This window comes from Cydia amplana, chromosome 27, assembly GCF_948474715.1.
Source record: "Cydia amplana chromosome 27, ilCydAmpl1.1, whole genome shotgun sequence".
Lineage (NCBI taxonomy): Eukaryota > Metazoa > Arthropoda > Insecta > Lepidoptera > Tortricidae > Cydia > Cydia amplana.
The window spans coordinates 6,583,792-6,601,784 of NC_086095.1; the positions used below are offsets into that span (position 1 = coordinate 6,583,792).

The following is a 17,993-nucleotide window of genomic DNA, read 5'->3' on the forward strand; positions in this document are numbered from 1 at the left end:
GGCGAGAGCGTTACAATAAAATTATTCATAGAGAGCATAGATTATCTAGCAAACCGTTAACATTTTGAAGACTTACTACCAATCATAGGTATTAACGTTAGAAATATCATTATAAAGCAAAATATTAACATAATATGTGTTTTTTAACAATATGGACAAGTAAGATATTGAACAAATAGACACTGTGTGTTTCAAAGTACAATTTACTAATATTAAAACTAAATTCTAGTGCCAAAAAAACTAAAGTACAAGAACCGAGTGACTGTAACAAATTAGAAAGTAAATACACATAATGCGAGTGCAATGTCGTTCTTGAAGCGAGTAAAAGTGCGGGGTTCCAGAGAGTGCGAACCCGAGCTGACGAGGAGCCAGTACTCGCTCGTGTCGCAGGACCTGACTGCGGGGGCGCTGCAGCTGTGGGTCGGGTTGCCTGAGGAGGTGAAATACGACCCGGCACTCGCGGCCTTCAGGCAGTTCTACGAGAGGGAGACTGGTGAGTTGATTCTCTAAGTGTTTTTACCCTAAAATATACACACACTAATATAAGGTGCATACCCAACTTTTGCAGCTCGCTGTAGTGATAATGACAGTGGCCAAATATATCGGAGTGGCTAAGGTGCTCAAAAATATCTGATACTCTAGTGAGCACCTCGGCCAAGAAGGAGACTGGTGAGTATTTTTTCTAAGCGCCACTTGCTTCACACTAACCCGGGGTTAAACCATTAACCTAGTGTCAAATTGTACTGGTGACCATGGTAACTCAAGATATACCGGTTAACCCCGGGTTAGTTGGATGGTGAAAGTGGTGCTGCGTAATTAGAGAAACAGAGAAAGATGCCCGCGATTTGCGAATTTCGATTTTCGCGGTTATAGTTATAGCCCTGATGGCATTTGTACAGCGAGCTGTAAAAGTGCATACCCACTTTATGAATGGATTCACCCATAAAGGTATTGTGTTTCGCATCCCAGGTTTTTTGCTAGACATTTATCCGTCTAGAAACTCGAAAGCAATAACCTCTTTATCCTCCTCAGGCCCAAGGTCCTACCTATAGTACCTATTCAGTTCGATGTAATTAAACCATGTTCAATTGGAACAGAGTCGCTTTTGCTTTGTTTCGTAAAATTTTCAAACAACGCAAAATCAACTCTATTTCCTACAGTTTAGGTTCAAATTTCTTGGATGTTTCGTTTGTATGGGCCTTAGGAGGTTATAACTCACAGCTTCGAGAAGGCAGTAAACCCGGCCGGTTTGAAGCTATAACACAGACTATACAAATCAATTTATGTAGATATGCCAAACACACGCGGAATAGTTATTTGAGCGTTACTTTTATTTTTTGCCATTTTTATATATTGTGACATTTTTGGCACTTTTGTGTTATTAGTACTCAGAATCACGAGCTCCTTCGATCGTAAGTAATGGGATAAAAAAATGTCCCACAGTTTTTATCCTATGTTACCACTTCCCCCTATACTTTGTATGCCGGTAACAAAAAGGAAAGTTTGAAAATGTATGGAAATTTTAGAACACTTTTTTTCTCCTATAAAGATGAAAAGGGCTCGCGACCCTGACTAGAAATAACACAAAAGTGGCAAAAAAGTCACAATATATAAGGCAAAACATAAAAGAAACGCTCATTTACGATACAAGTGCGGAAAGTAAGAAATTCGCAACGAGTGTTGATAAATTATAACACGACCGAGGGGAGTCTTTTAAATCCACACGAGTTGCGAATTACCTATTCGCACGTGTATCGTACAACGTTTTACAGTACAAACCTTTAAATTTTCGACATAGGCACGGAAAGTAACACCATATGTAGGTACCTACTGTAAAAAGATTTACTGTTTTGTACAAAACTAAGAATTTCTATTGTTATATCGCAGGCTATGTTTACGTTGTTTGTTTATTATTACTTATTACAAACAACAATGTACCTATTTGTTGTAAATATGATGTATGCAATGATACCCATTATTATTGTCCCAATATCCATCTCTAGGTAAAAAAATCGGCCAAGTGCGAGTCGGACTCGCGCACGGAGGGTTCCGTACCATTACGCAAAAAACGGCAAAAAAAGGTAGTACATTTGTTGTATGGGAACCCAACTTAAATATCTATTTTATTCTGCTTTAAGTATTTGTTGTTATAGCGGCAACAGAAATAGGTACATAATCTGTGAAAATTTCAACTGCCTAGCTATCACGGTTTATGAGTTACAGCCTGACAAACAGACAGCCGGACATTGGAATCTTAGTAAATAGATTCTCGTGTTTACATTTTTGGTACGGAACCTTAAAAAGCCCACGTTTAAGTGACGTATATATCTAGTCTAGTCTGTAGCCCATCTGTCTGTACGTATGCATGTTCATATATATCTCGAACCAGATTTAACCGGTTTAAAATAGCCTGCCCGCAGACTTGGCACGATGACCAAAAGAATGCGTCGATTTATTGCGTTTAATGTTATTAATGATTAATCTTCTGGTGCTTTATTTCATGCATGGTGTAAAATAATTTATTTTAAATACAGTCAAATACCTTTAAAGTCTGTTGTTGAAAATACAATTAAACATGTCAAACTCATAATTCTAAAATAAATACCTACACATTTTTACTGTCAAATATCAAATCAAAATCATCAAATTATCTAGAAAAATAGCCTTTAAATGACATTCGGTGCCTTCTACGATTTTTAGGGTTCCGTATCTACCTCAAAAAGAAAAAACGGAACCCTTATAGGATCACTCGTGCGTCTGTCTGTCTGTCTGACCGACCATTCCCCCCTTTCTCTCCGAAACTGGGCGTTTTCTAAAATAAATATTGAAAACCCGACTCTCACGGATCCTGGTGTTTTTGGGTTCTTTCAACTCAGAATCACTAGCATATTCAATCCTGATGATAAAAAAAAAATTGTATGAAAATTGTACATTCCACTACGTCACGTCCATACAAGTGAAAAATTTTCTCATAATAAAACGTGACGTAATGGAATGGACATTTTGGGACATCGTTTTTTAATGGAAGGGTGGAGAGTGATGTCGATTCTGAGTAGAATGAGCTCAAGAATGTCCAGATTTGAAAGAATCAGGTTTTCGATATTTATTTTAGAAAAAGCCCAACTACTGTGTCTAAAATTTTTAAAAGAATACACTAAATAGTTATTTACCTATGGATTACAGGAAAATCTATTAGATATTAACGGTATTATCGAGCCGATCTGATGATGGGCACTGGAGGTGGCCATGGGAACTCTGTGATAAAACAAAGCAAACGAATTGTGTTTGGGTTTGTTAGAATTGTCTCGATAAGTATTAGTTGCCTGTGGAAGGAATAGTACTATCAGCGATAAAAGTTTGTACCAAAAATTATCTTTTCTTCCAAAAACTTATTCTTTAGTAGGTACTTATTTATGTGACCTTATCGCAGTAAGTAATTATGAACTTTAATGTAGCAAGTAATTATGAAGCTAACCACAATTATGTCATGATAATGTCATCATACTTAGTATCAATTGCTTAAACAAACAGTCATTGAAAAAAACCCACGGACCCTCTTTGTTTAGTTTCTTGTTAATCGTTTGAAGACAAATATTTGAAGGGTCCATTCCATGGCAAACACGTACAGTCTAGTGCAAAAATAAGGGTGCACTCATCATACCATCTTAGAATAAATAATAGTAAGGTACCTACAGAAGATTCACTCTCTAACAAAACGCATCTTTTACGACAGATATGAACGCTAGGTGGCGCAAGCGCGAGCAGGCGTCCGTTCCGTAGCGGTGCGCGGCAACTACTATGGCTAGACACCAAAATTGGTGTGGGCCGCATGTACTTGTAGGTACTTGTAGCGACGCGACGAAATCGCGGAATGAGCCACGCCTGATCATACTCAAAAATATGTTAAATAATTTAAATATGTCCCATAGCTCTTATGTCAACAAATTAAGAACTACGGGACATATTTTCGAGTAAGTTGTATCATGTATGCATCCATATTTTGACACTTGACTGTGCATGATTTATTACAATTGTAATAAAGCGCAAAATGGCATATACTTTCCATGTACAGTCGCCATCAAATATAATAATATCGGAGCGGCCAGGAGCTCACAAATATCTGAACACGCCTCTATTCTTAGTCAAGGCGTTATCTCTGGTAGCCTAAATAAGCCTTTATGTTGTGTTTGTTGTTTATTTTTTCCTTGTATTCATTTCCGACTTGTATAAAAATAACCCGGCCAAGTGCGAGTCGGGCTTGCGCACGAAGGGTTCCGTAACATTCCCTAATATATGCTATATCTAGCAAAAATTTAAAATCACGTTTGTTGTATGGGAGCCCCACTTAAATATTTATTTCATTCTGTTTTTAGTATTTTTTGTTACGGCGGCAATAGAAATACATCATCTGTGAAAATTTCAACTGTGTAGCTATCACGGTTCATGAGATACAGCCTGGTGACAGACAGACGGACAGTGGAGTCTTAGTAATAGGGTCCCGTTTTTACAAGCTTTTATTTAACTTGCAAATAAAATGCATTGCAAGTTGCAATGTACCTATGTAAGTACATATGTAGTTAACTATGTTTGTACGGATCAAATCTTGCAAGTTAAATTTGACCCACTTCCCGACTTCCAATGAAGCTGAAAATTTGCATGTACATATGTAAGTCGGGTGACAATGCAATATTATGGTACCATCGAACTGTTCTGATGATGGAGACAGGAGGTGGCCATAGGAACTCTATGATAAAACAACGAAACCTAATTGTGTTTGGGGTTTTTAGAATTGTCTCGATGAGTATTAGTTGCCTGTGAAAAGAAAAGTACAGTCAGCGATAAAAGCTTGAACCAAAAATGATTTTTTAACACGCTTTTATTAGGTCGACCTGTAGGCTGTATGTAACTAACATGTAATGGAATCTTGCAAGATAAATTTGATCCACTTCCCGGTTTGCGATTGAGCTGAAATTTTGCATACACATGTAAGTCGGGTGACAATGCAATACATTATGGTACTATCGAGCTGATCTGATGATGGAGACAGGAGGTGGCCATAGAAACTCTGTGATGAAACAACGCAACCTAATTGTGTTAGGGGTTTTTAGAATTGTCTCGATGAGTATTAGTTGTCTGTCGTAAGAAAAGTACAGTCAGCGATAAAAGCTTGTACCAAAAATGAAATTTTAGCGAATAACTTATTACCCTTTGGGTACGGAACCCTATAAACAGTAATACTCATGGCGACAAAAAAGATGAGATTACTTTGACGACTGTATCATAACTATTATACTGTAACTACGAAGGTCACTCCTTCCAAGACGGCTTACTCTAATTGTCATGCCCTTTTACGTTACACGCGTCGTTCACGAAAACATCAACAAAAAACCGGCCAAGTGCGAGTCGGACTCGCGCACGGAGGGTTCCGCATAGGGAGTGCTCCCGGTACTGGTTTTCTATACAAATACAGTACCGGAACCGGGAATTCCCGGTTCTCGCCATACAAACTCAGTACCGGGAGCGTTCCCTAGTTCCGCACCATCAACAAAAAATAGAGCAAAACAAGAAAAAAAACGGTCACCCATCCAAGTACTGACCCCGCCCGACGTTGCTTAACTTCGGTCAAAAATCACATTTGTTGTATGGGAGCCCCACTTAAATCTTTATTTTATTCTGTTTTTAGTATTTGTTGTTATAGCGGCAACAGAAATACATCATCTGTGAAGATTTCAACTGTCTATCAGGGTTTGTGAGATACAGCCTGGTGACAGACGGACGGACGGACGGACGGACGGACAGCGGAGTCTTAGTAATAGGGTCCCGTTTTTACCCTTTGGGTATGGAAACCTAAAAATGTCCCGCGACCTCTGGTTGATACTTAGTTGTCCATACCATACCATAACCATACTGTCCTGGCTGGTTTCGACCACGGCGACTGTTTAGCACTTCTCAGGCTCTCAGGTGGCTGACAATAGGCTACATGACTAATTTTCATTTATGGTATCAATCGATCGGGTTTGTTTTTAGGATCAAATGTCTATATGGGACCCATTGCATTAATGTAACACAAAAGTCAGAAATTGTAGTCAAAGGCCGACAGTCGCACTTCACTCGCGAAACGCCCTATACAAAACGGCAAGGGAACGTGACGTCAAGGTCTCTGGGAGCCCATCTTGTAGTATGGACAAAACAAGAAAATTGCGTTTTTGCCGGTGAAATATTGCGTTTATGTAAATAGTTGCTATACAATATTTTTTTGGACGAAATGTAAGGAATCGAATGGGTACCCTTACTTTTATCGTTTTTGGAAGTTAAAAAAAAACTTAAATTTTGAAACTTTCGGGTCCTGTATTTTTGTAATTTTTCAATATTTTATTTTAATATCCACATTATTGTGATAAATTGCTCGTTTGCTATCTATTTTACTAGATTTTGTTATCAAATTCAACATGTGTCATCAATGTCATCATCCCTATTAGGCCTGTCCAGACGGGAACCATTTTTCGCCAATCTAATTAAATTGTCCGATCAAATCAGGTGGTGCGGATGTTTGTGTCCAATTTGGCCACTTTCACCATTTTTTAACAAGCTTTTATTAGGTCGACCTGTATGTAACTAACATGTAATGGAATCTAAGGTAACTAATTTAACCATCTTCCAAGGATCGTAGCGTCATGAAAATTGGCAGCTGTATGTAGTTCTGATGACAATACAATAATATGGTACTGTCGAACTGATCTGATGATGGAGACAGGACTCAGGAGGTGGCCATAGGAACTCTGTGATGAAACAACGCAACCTAATTGTGTTAGGGGTTTTTAGAATTGTCTCGATGAGTATTAGTTGTCTGTCGTAGGAAAAGTACAGTCAGCGATAAAAGCTTGGACCAAAAATTAAATTTTTGCCAAAAACTTATAAATTTATGGTGATATTTGAACGCTCTAAATTAAAAAACTAATCTCTAAACTAAATTAAAAAATGCCGAGCCAAATTGGCGTTTGTGTCAGCACGGCCTGATTTGATCGGACGATTTAATCAGATTGGCGAAAAATTCTCCCCATCTGGACAGGCCTATATCCGATTTTAGCAGTAAATGTACGGCCACATTTAGTTGTCCATACCTCTCCATTCGAAACAATTAAAATTCTTTAAAATTAAAGAAAATAGAAGGCGATTGTTTGTATGGATTTTCCCAGTGCATTGCATAGTAACATTCGATTTAAAACTCAAACATGAAAATGATCCACTCTGGTCCATTTGCCATGTCAGTCAATATATATAGTAAAATTCCAAAGTCAACACAGGTGGAAATAAACATAACTAGATTTAAAGTGCAATTAAAGCGATATCTAATTAGCAAAGCATATTATTGTATCCAAGAGTTTTAAGTGAGATCTAGATGTTTAGTTTAGTTTAAGTTAGTCTGTTATGTTGCTATACCCTCGCAGGGTTCATGTTGAAACTGTACTTAGCCCCTAAGATCCTCTGTACACATGAAATGCAATAAAATATATGAATATGAGTATGAGTAAATCCAGTGCAATTTAGATCTTAAAACTTGTTATATTCCTAAGGTTTCTAAAACAGCCCTCAGCGTATAATATCTATAATTATTATAGAAACACTAGTATTTTACAGACAGCCTAGACATAGATGCGTAGTACTTAATGCCACTTATAGAACATTGCCCTTTGTAGACGGCAAAGACATAGAAGAAATAATTTCTTTATTCATATCCACAAGATAAGAAAATGCAAAAACAACTTAATTACTAAAAACAAACTAGCCTATAATAGTATTTTATACAATCGTGATACCTATAATGGAGAGCTTTTCAGTCGACTACCGTGTTTAGGCAACGAAGCTTGCTGAGTTGCCTAAGTAAAGGTACGAGGTTGAAAAGCTTGATTATATCACTATTGTATACAATACTTTTTTAACGAGTCAACAAAAAAAAAGTTAAAACTAGTAGAAGAATCATATTGAATATTATAGTTGACTAAACTGTATAGAAATGAATATTATAGTTGAGTTGGGGTCCCATAGTGAAAAAATATGCGATTTCACTTTGGTATAGGTACGAAGTCTTAAGAGCCAACAGGAGTGGTCATTTCTCCATACAAACGTACTCGACTGTTTCCTCCGTGGGTTTTGAAGCTAGAGCAATGATTTTTTCAACACAGATTAATATTATCAATATCTGTGTCGGACCGTTTTGCTTTTTTTGATATTTTTGTTTTTTAAGGCGCTAGAGCCCTTCAAAAATGGCCAAAATGGCCTAATTGACTATGCCCCAATGAGAGCCGTGGTATTCAAAACTGATATCAATTAGCCAAAAAATCAAAACGGTGCGACACAGATAATTTCATAATCATTTAGATTTCAAAATTTGGTTACGATTGGTTAAGTTTTGGAGGAGAAAACAGTCGAGTACGAAACCTCGATTTTTGAGATATTTATGCAGGATTTTTCGCCTTGTCCTTATCGCACTAGTTTTAGGAGCCGCTTCCGTTAGCGAGACGGGTATATTTACCTAAAATATTTATATCTCAGCTCCTGTTTCGTCTTACTTCAAGCATTGCAGTCGACGAGTAGAAAAATCTGTTTATGTTAATCCTCCTAAGGCCCATTATACAGAATAATAAATAGGCAGTTGTAAAATAATGCTTTTACCTATAGTCGGATTATTCCTATTTGCATTATTTGACACATTATGACTGACGTTTATATGTAACTAACCCAAATCGATTGTCACAGCAAGCGATTACTATTGGATGGCACCTAGACTGAGGTATCGAATTGTGACGTTTAATGATTTTTTATTTGAGATTTAAATAAAGCTAGAATTATATGAATTATAAATAATAATAAGAAAATATAATAAATTTAATAATGCTTTGTTGCGACCTAAAATGAAAAAAATATATCGATTTACTCAGACGACTACCGATTTCTAACGGTGGTGTCTAGGGTTGCCAGATCGAAAGGCGCTATTATCGGGAAACAATATGATTTTTTCGGTATTTTGGGACTTAAGTCGGAAAAAAAAAAAATTAGAGATGCCACGATTGCCACGATGCCATGATTCGGCAACTATTCGGTATTCGGCCTATTCGGACACTTTGCCCAATATTCGGTATTCGGCCGAATGTTGACTACTATTCGGCGGAATACCGAATATCTGTTGCATCTACCTAAAAAGAAAAATTACAAAAAATAACCAAAAACTAGGTATATTTAATATTTAAAATGTATTCTTGGAAAGTAGTTAAATACGAAGGCACGTTTTTGAGCATTTATTGATTACAAAATATTTTATTTTTATCATGGGTCTGATTTGATTGACTAATATACATTCATTAATTCTGTTCAACATAAAAATATATCTTAGCAAACGTAGTGCTTTGATGGCGAACAGTTTGCATAATAATTGTGACTCAAAATGTTCGCATGTCATGCCGAATATTCGGTATTCGGCCGAGGGAGGGGCCGAATATTCGGTATTCGGCCAAATTCATTATTCGGGGCATCTCTAAAAAAATACATTCAAATTAAAGTAATTGTATTAAAAACAACGATATTTTACATTATTGGCACTACGTCAGCTCGCTCGCTCGACGACAGTTCGGAACTTGAAATTATTGTTTTATAACGTGAAGCTGTTTTTCGGGACAGTTTACACTTTGTCGGGAATCGGGAACACCTGCTAAAAATCGGGAGAATCCCGCCAAATCCCGACCATCTGGCAACCCTAGTGGTGTCCGGCCAACCCTAAAAGACGTGTAGAACGTAAACGTTCGCAGTGCAGTTGTCTTCCTTTGTGATTTCGATGTGCAAGACATTTTAGGTAGTATTGCTGTTGTGAGTGACATGTGTCAAATAATGCAAATAGGAATAATCCGACTATCTGTCTAGTTATTTTTTAACATAAAGCCTTCCTTAAATTATGTTTATGTACCTAATCATTCTCATAATAAGGGCTCCGTACCTCGAAAGAAAAAAACGGAACCCTTATAGCAGTGGTTCCTAACCTGGGGGTAATTACCCCCGTGGGGGTAAAAGTGGTATTTTACGGGAGTAATAAGCTAACCTAATATAACAATACAACAAACGTACCTACACGTTTTATTTTTTATTACCATTGGGAGGAGAGGTTCCCTAGTTAGTCATAGGGGTGACCGGACTGAAAAGGTTAGGCACTGCCTTATAGGATCACTCGTGCGTCTGTCTGTCTGTCTGTCCGACCATTCCCCCCCCCCCTTATCTCCGAACTACTGGGTGTAAAATTTTGAAAAAAATACACAAAATAGTTCTTTACCTATAGAGCACAGGAAAACCTATTAGAAATGTGCAGTCAAGCGTGAGTCGGACTTAATATACGGAACCCTTGGAACGCGAGTCCGACTCGCACTTGGCCGGTTTTTTATCTCATCACACTGACATTGATCGTAACGAGACTGTAATATTGACATAATGTCATTCGGCGTCGTTTACGAAATGGAGATTGCGTACAACTGTTGTCATTATGATGATTATTGCAATTTAATGTTTATTTTGGGTAATGTACGTAAAAATATACATCGTCGGTACTTATTTATATCTATATAGTCCGTCAAGGTCACCCTGAACCTTGTATAATATAAAACAAGTGAGGCAGTGTCGCTAAAAATGTTACATTTCTCTAGAAATTTGACGTTTACGGTGGTGATGAGACACCATTATTTAGTACAAATACCTAATTTGAGGATTGAGGCATTCTCTACCAGTCAACCATTGGGCTATCTTATCTTCTTGGTGCAGGATAGTAGAGGCTTTATTTAGATATTTATGAACACTTTGGCCGCTTTGATGTATCTGATGGCGATTGTACAGCCTACTTTAAATACCTATACCATGTCTCAATCGAATTTAAACTGTTGTGAGACATGCTAACATTGAATAATCCGAAACATGTCGCGCGAGTGACTTAAAACAAGTGAGTCTAAACCGTAAAATTATTCAAAATATACCATGTCTGTTTCAGCTCAAGAATCCCTCCCCCTCCGCCCCCGAAGATCATCAGCGCCGAAGGTCAAACGGCTTCCAGCTGTCAACTCAGCTCCCCATCTTAACAATAATGAAAGAATATCAGAGGATCCACTGGCGCAGAATGGATCCGTGTACTTTACGCAAGATAACAAACCTCCTGTGGACTCCACGGAGACAAAGTAAGCTTTATTTATATAAGGTTAGAGTTGATAATAAATTCAGCTCCTCATCTCAACAATAATGAAAGAATAACAGAGGATCCACTAGTGCAGAATGGATCCGTGTACTTTACGCAAGATAACAAACCTCCTGTGGACTCCACAGATACAAAGTAAGCTTTATTTATATAAGGTTAGAGTTGATAATCAACTCAGGTCCTCACCTCAACAATAATAAAATAATAACCGAGGATCCACACGCGCAGAATGGATCCGTGTACTTTACGCAAGATAACAAACCTCCCGTGGACTCCACGGAGACAAAGTAAGCATTATTTGTATAAGGTTAGAGTTGATAATCAAACGGCTATTATAAATAATTTTAAATACCTTAACATAATGCATAAATATTTCTTTGTATTTCAGCAATCACCTACTACATGGAGAGAAGAAACCTTCAAAAGTAAGTAATACTGAGAACTAGAAGTACCTACTTACTTAAAATAAATTTTATCGACCAAATTTATCACGAAGTTTGATAATCAAGAATCATTTATTGAGGGTTTACTTACATCATGACATTCCATTTCACCAAAACGTTCCCTCTGATTCTAGGCGGGGGAAGAAAAAATTTTGCTTGCATTAATTCGTACAGTCTCGAAAGCTTTTTCTAATCAATATTTAGGGTTTACAGATGCCCACGATACGATTATCTCGAGTACCGTAATTGAGCTCTTCATGAAATTAATGACCCTAGGGTCAATATCTAGAACACTATACAGACTAAGTCATACAGTCGGGATAATGTATCAATTATATGTCTTAAGTTAGTTCATGATTAATAACAAAGAAATCCCGAGAGTTTCCTGTGAGCTGTGTACAGTAAGCTCAATCTATAGTTATTTTTTAAATAATCGATATAAATGTAACTTAAAAATTCCTACACAATTCGAAAATTTGATGATTAGGTCATAATATTAATCTCAATTGATATGGAAATTTGCACCACTCGGATACCGTGAGATCTATTTATTATGATTTTTTATTTTTTATTTTATGCTTAAAAAATATGTTTATTCATCCTACACTCGAAAATTTTATATTTCTACAATTATCTGTTTATTTAACACGTGTTATCAAAAAAATATTGGAATAATAACAAGTGCTTTGCGAGAAATCAAAATAAATAACAAATAACTTGAGACCAATACTTTTAAAATTGCTACGCTTAAAATAGCTACGTTCAAAAAGCCTAATGACAATACTTTGAAAGTCAATATCAAAAAAAAAAGTCACCTTTCTCACTTGTTTGACCCTGACATATCCCATCCATACAAGTGTCAAGAGTGACGTTCCTTCAAAAACGTCACTTTTGTCACTTGTTTGACACTGCCATAGCCCATCCATACATGTCAAAAGTGACGTTTCTTCAAAAACGTCACTTTTGTCACTTGTTTGACACTGACATAGCCCATCCATACAAGTGTCGAGAGTGACGTTTCTAAAAAACGTCACTTTTGTGACTTGTTTGACACTGCCATAGCCCATCCATACATGTCAAAAGTGACGTTTCTTCAAAAACGTCACTTTTGTCACTTGTTTGACACTGACATAGCCCATCCATACAAGTGTCAAGAGTAACGTTTCTAAAAAAAAACGTCACTTTAGTCACTTGTTTGACACTGACATATCCCATCCATACAAGTGTCAATAGTGACGTTTGTAAAAAACGTCACTTTTGTCACTTGTTTGACACCGACAATCCCATCCATACAAGTGTATTAGTGACGTTTCTTATAAAAATTTCAGCTTTCTCACTTGTTTGACCCTGACATATCCCATCCATACAAGTGTCAAGAGTGACGTTTCTTCAAAAACGTCACTTTTGTCACTTGTTTGACACTAACATAGCCCATCCATACATGTCAAAAGTGACGTTTCTTTAAAAAAAAGTCACTTTTGTCACTTTTTTGACACTGACATATCCCATCCATACAAGTGTCAAGAGTGACGTTTCTTAAAAAAAAGTCACATTTTCACTTGTTTGACCCTGACATATCCAATCCATACATGTCAATAGTGACGTTTCATAAAAAACGTCACTCTTGTCACTTGTTTGACACTGACATAGCCCATCCATATGTCAAAAGTGACGTTTCTTTAAAAAAAGTCACTTTTGTCACTGACATATCTCATCCATACAAGTGCCAAGAGTGACGTTCCTACAAAAACGTCACTTTTGTCACTTGTTTGACACTGACATAGCCCATCCATACAAGTGTCAAGAGTAACGTTTCTAAAAAAAAACGTCACTTTAGTCACTTGTTTGACACTGACATATCCCATCCATACAAGTGTCAATAGTGACGTTTCATAAAAAACGTCACTTTTGTCACTTGTTTGACACCGACAATCCCATCCATACAAGTGTCAATAGTGACGTTTCATAAAAAACGTCACTTTTGTCACTTGTTTGACACCGACAATCCCATCCATACAAGTGTATTAGTGACGTTTCTTAAAAAACTTTCAGCTTTCTCACTTGTTTGACCCTGACATATCCCATCCATACAAGTGTCAAGAGTGACGTTTCTTAAAAAAACGTCACATTTTCACTTGTTTGACCCTGACATATCCCATCCATACAAGTGTCAAGAGTGACGTTTCTTCAAAAACGTCACTTTTGTCACTTGTTTGACACTGACATAGCCCATCCATACATGTCAAAAGTAACGTTTTTGAAGAAACGTCACTTTAGTTACTTATTTGACACTGACATATCCCATCCGTACAAGTGTCAAAAGTGACGTTTTTGTTTGAAGAAACGTCACTTTTGATAGTTCATGAACGACCAAAAATCGTGATATTAAATAAAATTATCAGTTTCGTACGGTAGTTCCCACGCTAGCCCAGTGCGGATTGGGGACTTCACATACACCTTTGAATGTCTTCGCGGTACACTAGACTTTTTAAACTTAGGTTAGCTAAACGTGGGACACATGTCGTTAGAAATTTCGCAATTTATACATTTTAAACTTAGGTCAGTTGAGATACGTCAAATGTTAGTTATAGAAACGATATGGATCGGATATATCAGTGTCAACAAGTGTCAAAAGTGACGATTCTTAAAAAAAACGTCACTTTTGCCACTTGTTTGACACTGACATAGCCCATCCATACATGTCAAAAGTGACGTTTCTTTAAATAGAAAAGTCACTTTTGTCACTTGTGTGACACTGACATATCCCATCCATACATGTCAAAAGTGACGTTTCTTTAAAAAAAAGTCACTTTTGTCACTTGTTTGACACCGACATATCCCATCCATACAAGTGTCAAAAGTGACGTTTCTTAAAAACAAACGTCACTTTTCTCACTTGTTTGACCCTGACATATCCCATCCATACAAGTGTCAAGAGTGACGTTTCTTCAAAAACGTCACTTTTGTCACTTGTTTGACACTGACATAGCCCATCCATACATGTCAAAAGTGACGTTTCTTTAAATAAAAAAGTCACTTTTGTCACTTGTTTGACACTGACATATCCCATCCATACATGTCAAAAGTGACGTTTCTTTAAAAAAAAGTCACTTTTGTCACTTGTTTGACACCGACATATCCCATCCATACAAGTGTCAAAAGTGACGTTTCTTAAAAACAAACGGCACTTTTCTCACTTGTTTGACACTGACATATCCCATCCATACAAGTGTCAAGAGTGACGTTTCTTCAAAAACGCCACTTTTGTCACTTGTTTGACACTGACATAGCCCATCCATACTTGTCAAAAGTGACGTTTCTTTAAAAAAAGTCACTTTTGTCACTTGTTTGACACTGACATATCCCATCCATACAAGTGTCAAGAGTGACGTTTCTTAATAACACGTCACCTTTCTCACTTGTTTGACCCTGACATATCCCATCCATACAAGTGTCAAGTGACGTTTCTAAAAAAAACGTCACTTTAGTCACTTGTTTGACACTGACATATCCCATCCATACAAGTGTCAAAAGTGACGTTTTTATTTGAAGAAACGTCACTTTTGACAGTTCATGAACGACCAAAAATCGTGATGTTAAATACAATTATCAGTTTCGTACGGTAGTCCCCACGCTAGCCCAATGCGGTTGGGGACTTCACATACACCTTTGTATTTCTTCGCGGTACGGTAGACTTTTTAAACTTAGGTAAGCTAAACGTGGGACACATGTCGTTACAAGTTTCGCAATTTATACATTTTAAACTTAGGTCAACTGGACGTAGGAAAAAAGGTCGTTAGTATTTTCGTGTGACAAAAGTGACGTTTTTTATGAAACGCCACTATTGACACTTGTATGGATGGGATATATCAGTGTCAACAAGTGTCAAAAGTGACGATTCTTAAAAAAAAACGTCACTTTTGTCACTTATTTGACACTGACATAGCCCATCCATACATGTCAAAAGTGACGTTTCTTTAAATAAAAAAGTCACTTTTGTCACTTGTTTGACACTGACATATCCCATCCTTACATGTCAAAAGTGACGTTTCTTTAAAAAAAAGTCACTTTTGTCACTTGTTTGACACCGACATATCCCATCCATACAAGTGACGTTTCTTAAAAACAAACGTCACTTTTCTTACTTGTTTGACCCTGACATTTCCCATCCATACAAGTGTCAAGAGTGACGTTTCTTCAAAAACGTCACTTTTGTCACTTGTTTGACACTGACATAGCCCATCCATACATGTCAAAAGTGACGTTTCTTTAAATAAAAAAGTCACTTTTGTCACTTGTTTGACACTGACATATCCCATCCATACAAGTGTCAAAAGTGACGTTTCTTAAAAACAAACGTCACTTTTCTCACTTGTTTGACCCTGACATATCCCATCCATACAAGTGTCAAGAGTGACGTTTCTTCAAAAACGTCACTTTTGTCACTTGTTTGACACTGACATAGCCCATCCATACATGTCAAAAGTGACGTTTCTTTAAATAAAAAAGTCACTTTTGTCACTTGTTTGACACTGACATATCCCATCCATACATGTCAAAAGTGACGTTTCTTTAAAAAAAAGTCACTTTTGTCACTTGTTTGACACCGACATATCCCATCCATACAAGTGTCAAAAGTGACGTTTCTTAAAAACAAACGTCACTTTTCTCACTTGTTTGACACTGACATATCCCATCCATACAAGTGTCAAGAGTGACGTTTCTTCAAAAACGCCACTTTTGTCACTTGTTTGACACTGACATAGCCCATCCATACTTGTCAAAAGTGACGTTTCTTTAAAAAAAGTCACTTTTGTCACTTGTTTGACACTGACATATCCCATCCATACAAGTGTCAAGAGTGACGTTTCTTAAAAACACGTCACTTTCTCACTTGTTTGACCCTGACATATCCCATCCATACAAGTGTCAAGTGACGTGTCTAAAAAAAAACGTCACTTTAGTCACTTGTTTGACACTGACATATCCCATCCATACAAGTGTCAAAAGTGACGTTTTTATTTGAAGAAACGTCACTTTTGACAGTTCATGAAGGACCAAAAATCGTGATGTTAAATAAAATTATCAGTTTCGTACGGCAGTCCCCACGCTAGCCCAATGCGGATTAGGGACTTCACATACACCTTTGAATTTCTTCGCGGTACGGTAGACTTTTTAAACTTAGGTCAGCTAAACGTGGGACACATGTCGTTACAAGTTTCGCAATTTATACATTTTAAACTTAGGTCAACTGGACGTAGGAAAAAAGGTCGTTAGTATTTTCGTGCACTAGCAGACATTTAATTGCTGGTGACTGTACGCGTACGCTCGTATAAAACGCTACTCTGTAACCGCCCTAAGATACCTTCATCCTATCCAATCCGTTGCTTTGCGGCCGTGCGGCCTTGAGGTATCGCCATCGCTTCCCCTCCCGCCCCGCGCCGATCATTTAAATAATTTAACAATAGCCATTTTTACAATTGTGACAAAAGCTCATTGTATTAATAGGAGATTCTTTGACGTTGTGATAACATTAATTACAGGCTGTATGGTGCATTAAAAAAATATACTGTAGAATTAATGCGCGTGGGGTAAAATACGTTATAATTGTTTAAAAAATAGTAAAAATAAAATCCCCTGGTTTTTTATTTTATTAGATTGAGTAGAATAATTGGCGTAACAATATAGTGGAAAATCACCAAGTGTTTAATTAATGTTGTATTGTAATTATTTATTTCAAACATTTTTATTGCTCGTGACGTATGCACCACTAAAAAAGTGGTGCATATTTTACTTACAGTGTAAAATATTTAGTTATGCCTTTTGAACAAAAAATCGCTACTGTAGAATTTTATGTTTACATCTTTTTAAAAACTAAATTTTTAAAATTTTTTTTTCCAAAAATCTCAATATATTTTTTAGAGATTACTTTACACATACATTCACAAAATAGTGTTCTATTATATTCCAAACACAAATATACTGTAGGATATAATGTGATGCTCTCGAACAATTTAAAGTTTAGTAACCGGCCTATTCAGAAATGGGGCATTATCTATGGAAAGGGACCTTATTGTCGATGGCGCTTACGCCGCGCGGCGTCGCGCGGCATTGTATTTATATCGGAGCATCGTTAATAATGGCGTAAGCGCCATCGACGATAAGGTCCCTTTTCATAGATAACGTCACAAAGAATATTATCGACACGTTATCCCTTTTTCTAGTCCTGAGGCACGTTTACGTTATACTAACTGCGTTAAAGACAACGTTACTTATAATTATTATAAAGAAAACATATGTGACGTGATCTAAAAAGGGACCTTATT

At 37.0% G+C, this 17,993-nt stretch overlaps 1 protein-coding gene across 1 annotated transcript in view; it reads left to right on the forward strand.

The window, feature by feature from the left end:
* The first annotated feature begins 293 nt into the window (after window positions 1-293).
* The window catches only part of LOC134660516 (P protein-like), a 38,879-nt gene continuing 21,179 nt past the window's right edge, over window positions 294-17,993 (forward strand). Inside the window, exons 1-3 of the mRNA XM_063516289.1 lie at window positions 294-493; window positions 11,024-11,207; window positions 11,613-11,649. Of these exons, the coding sequence (XP_063372359.1) occupies window positions 304-493; window positions 11,024-11,207; window positions 11,613-11,649 (411 nt within the window). The 5' untranslated portion in view covers window positions 294-303. The remainder of the gene's footprint in view (window positions 494-11,023; window positions 11,208-11,612; window positions 11,650-17,993) is intronic.